General features: G+C 32.1%; 1 protein-coding gene across 1 annotated transcript; it reads right to left on the bottom strand.

Moving 5' to 3' along the window:
• Positions 1 to 801: 801 nt before the first annotated feature.
• Positions 802 to 1,646, bottom strand: LOC105460659 (the record flags this gene model as incomplete). The annotated part of the gene is made up of 3 exons (XM_011707154.1): positions 1,554 to 1,646; positions 1,106 to 1,444; positions 802 to 917 (listed from the first exon to the last, which is right to left on the bottom strand). Coding segments are annotated over exons 2-3 (440 nt in total), but the record flags the coding sequence as incomplete, so codon positions are not given.
• Between the last annotated feature and the right edge of the window lie 38 nt (positions 1,647 to 1,684).

Here is a 1,684-nt window from a genome sequence, read left to right on the forward strand (position 1 = left end):
CAAAGTTACCTATGATTTTTAGACGCTCAAGGTGGTGTAACCCCTTAAGAAATTTAATTTGATCGATGCATACAATTTGCTTTCATATAGTATGACGGTAATTTACACATATCATTCGTTATACTGGCATTATCAACCAGGCATCAACGGATTTTTGGAAGATTCATATAGAGTTTACTCTCGTTCTCGTTACACTGGAAACGTCAAAAATTATTAACATTGCTGAAGATTTAAAGTGAATCGAAACGTCCATGGAGTAGACAATTATGAAATAAATTAATACAAGATTTCAAGACTATACATGCGCCTTACTTACCGCGCGAAAAACTCTCATTAGCCTTTTGTTCCTATTTAATTGACAATTTCGAGAGTTCATTACTTCATGTATCTTTTAAAAGTATATTTTTTTAAGAAAGATACTCAAACAATTATGACGGTGTTGTCGCTCAATAACGACGGCTCTTATGCTTTTATGTTTGCTAATAAAACGTATACTATATGCTTATACAATCGGTTCCTTTGTACATTTAATTCTAAACGAAAATGGTTGGTAAACATTTTTGATATTTACTATATAAACATAATAATTGTTCGATCATTATTATAGGCTTGACTAACAAATGATTTTATTACATTTCAGTTGTAGCTTTATTATTGTTTTAAAGCTAACATTCGTAAAATAATTATGTGTGCGCGCTTTTTGACAAACTCAGTGTTATATTATCAAATTTACTTCATGAGCATTTTAATGGTACCAAGAAGGTGTATTTTACACCATATATTTTAGGAGATAAGACTCACGTTGCATTCATCCGATTTATTAAATGGAGCACCCAGATATAATTAACCTTTGTAATAGCATCTTTTTCACGATCCTTAAAATCAGTCAAATGATTGACCGTGTCAGGATATGTCATCTGCAAAGATGAATAAATATTTCTACAAATATTTTCGATGAATTTTGAATAAATCTAATATTAAGCTACATTTGGTGTTATTTTTTTTTTTATTATGATGCTTGTAAATAAAATATTTTTGATTATATATTGTTGATATAAGTGTGTTTCTTTGTACAATATATATAATAAAGGAATGTTAAACGTACCACAAGACAAGATTTAAGAGTTGTCTGTTGAAGATTCCTTCTCCGTGCCGATGCCACGTCAAAAGTATTCATTCGTAAACCATTCTTAACCGACCAGTTTCCGCGATTTTCCCATATTACTGTTCGTTGTGGACTTGGGCGATACACAGATGTCAGCTGAAGAAAATCATCACCGAACCGTTGAGCGAGGACCACGTCACTATCGGGATAGACAGCTAGATCTTCAAAGATCTCTAAGTTATCATACGTGGAAGTTATGTTGGTGTTATCAATCGGTATTCTTCGATCTTGAACGAGTAGCCATTTTGTCGGGGCGACGAACATTCTCTTCGAATGCGCCTATAGCATAATGTCAAATAAATTATTTATTAATTTAAAGATGACAAATAATTAATTATAGTTCTACAGTTATATAAATGATAAAAGAACTTCTTATAAAGGTACCTACTCATGGGCGCGTCATTTGACGGGCGAGTCACGCTTCATAATTTATCACAATCTTTCTTTGTCGGAAACAGTTACAATTTTTGGTCCGCAGGTTTTTACTAAGGCATGAACTTTTAAACAAAATTTTTTTTA

Source organism: Wasmannia auropunctata, unplaced genomic scaffold (assembly GCF_000956235.1).
Source record: "Wasmannia auropunctata unplaced genomic scaffold, wasmannia.A_1.0 LD318062.1, whole genome shotgun sequence".
NCBI lineage: Eukaryota > Metazoa > Arthropoda > Insecta > Hymenoptera > Formicidae > Wasmannia > Wasmannia auropunctata.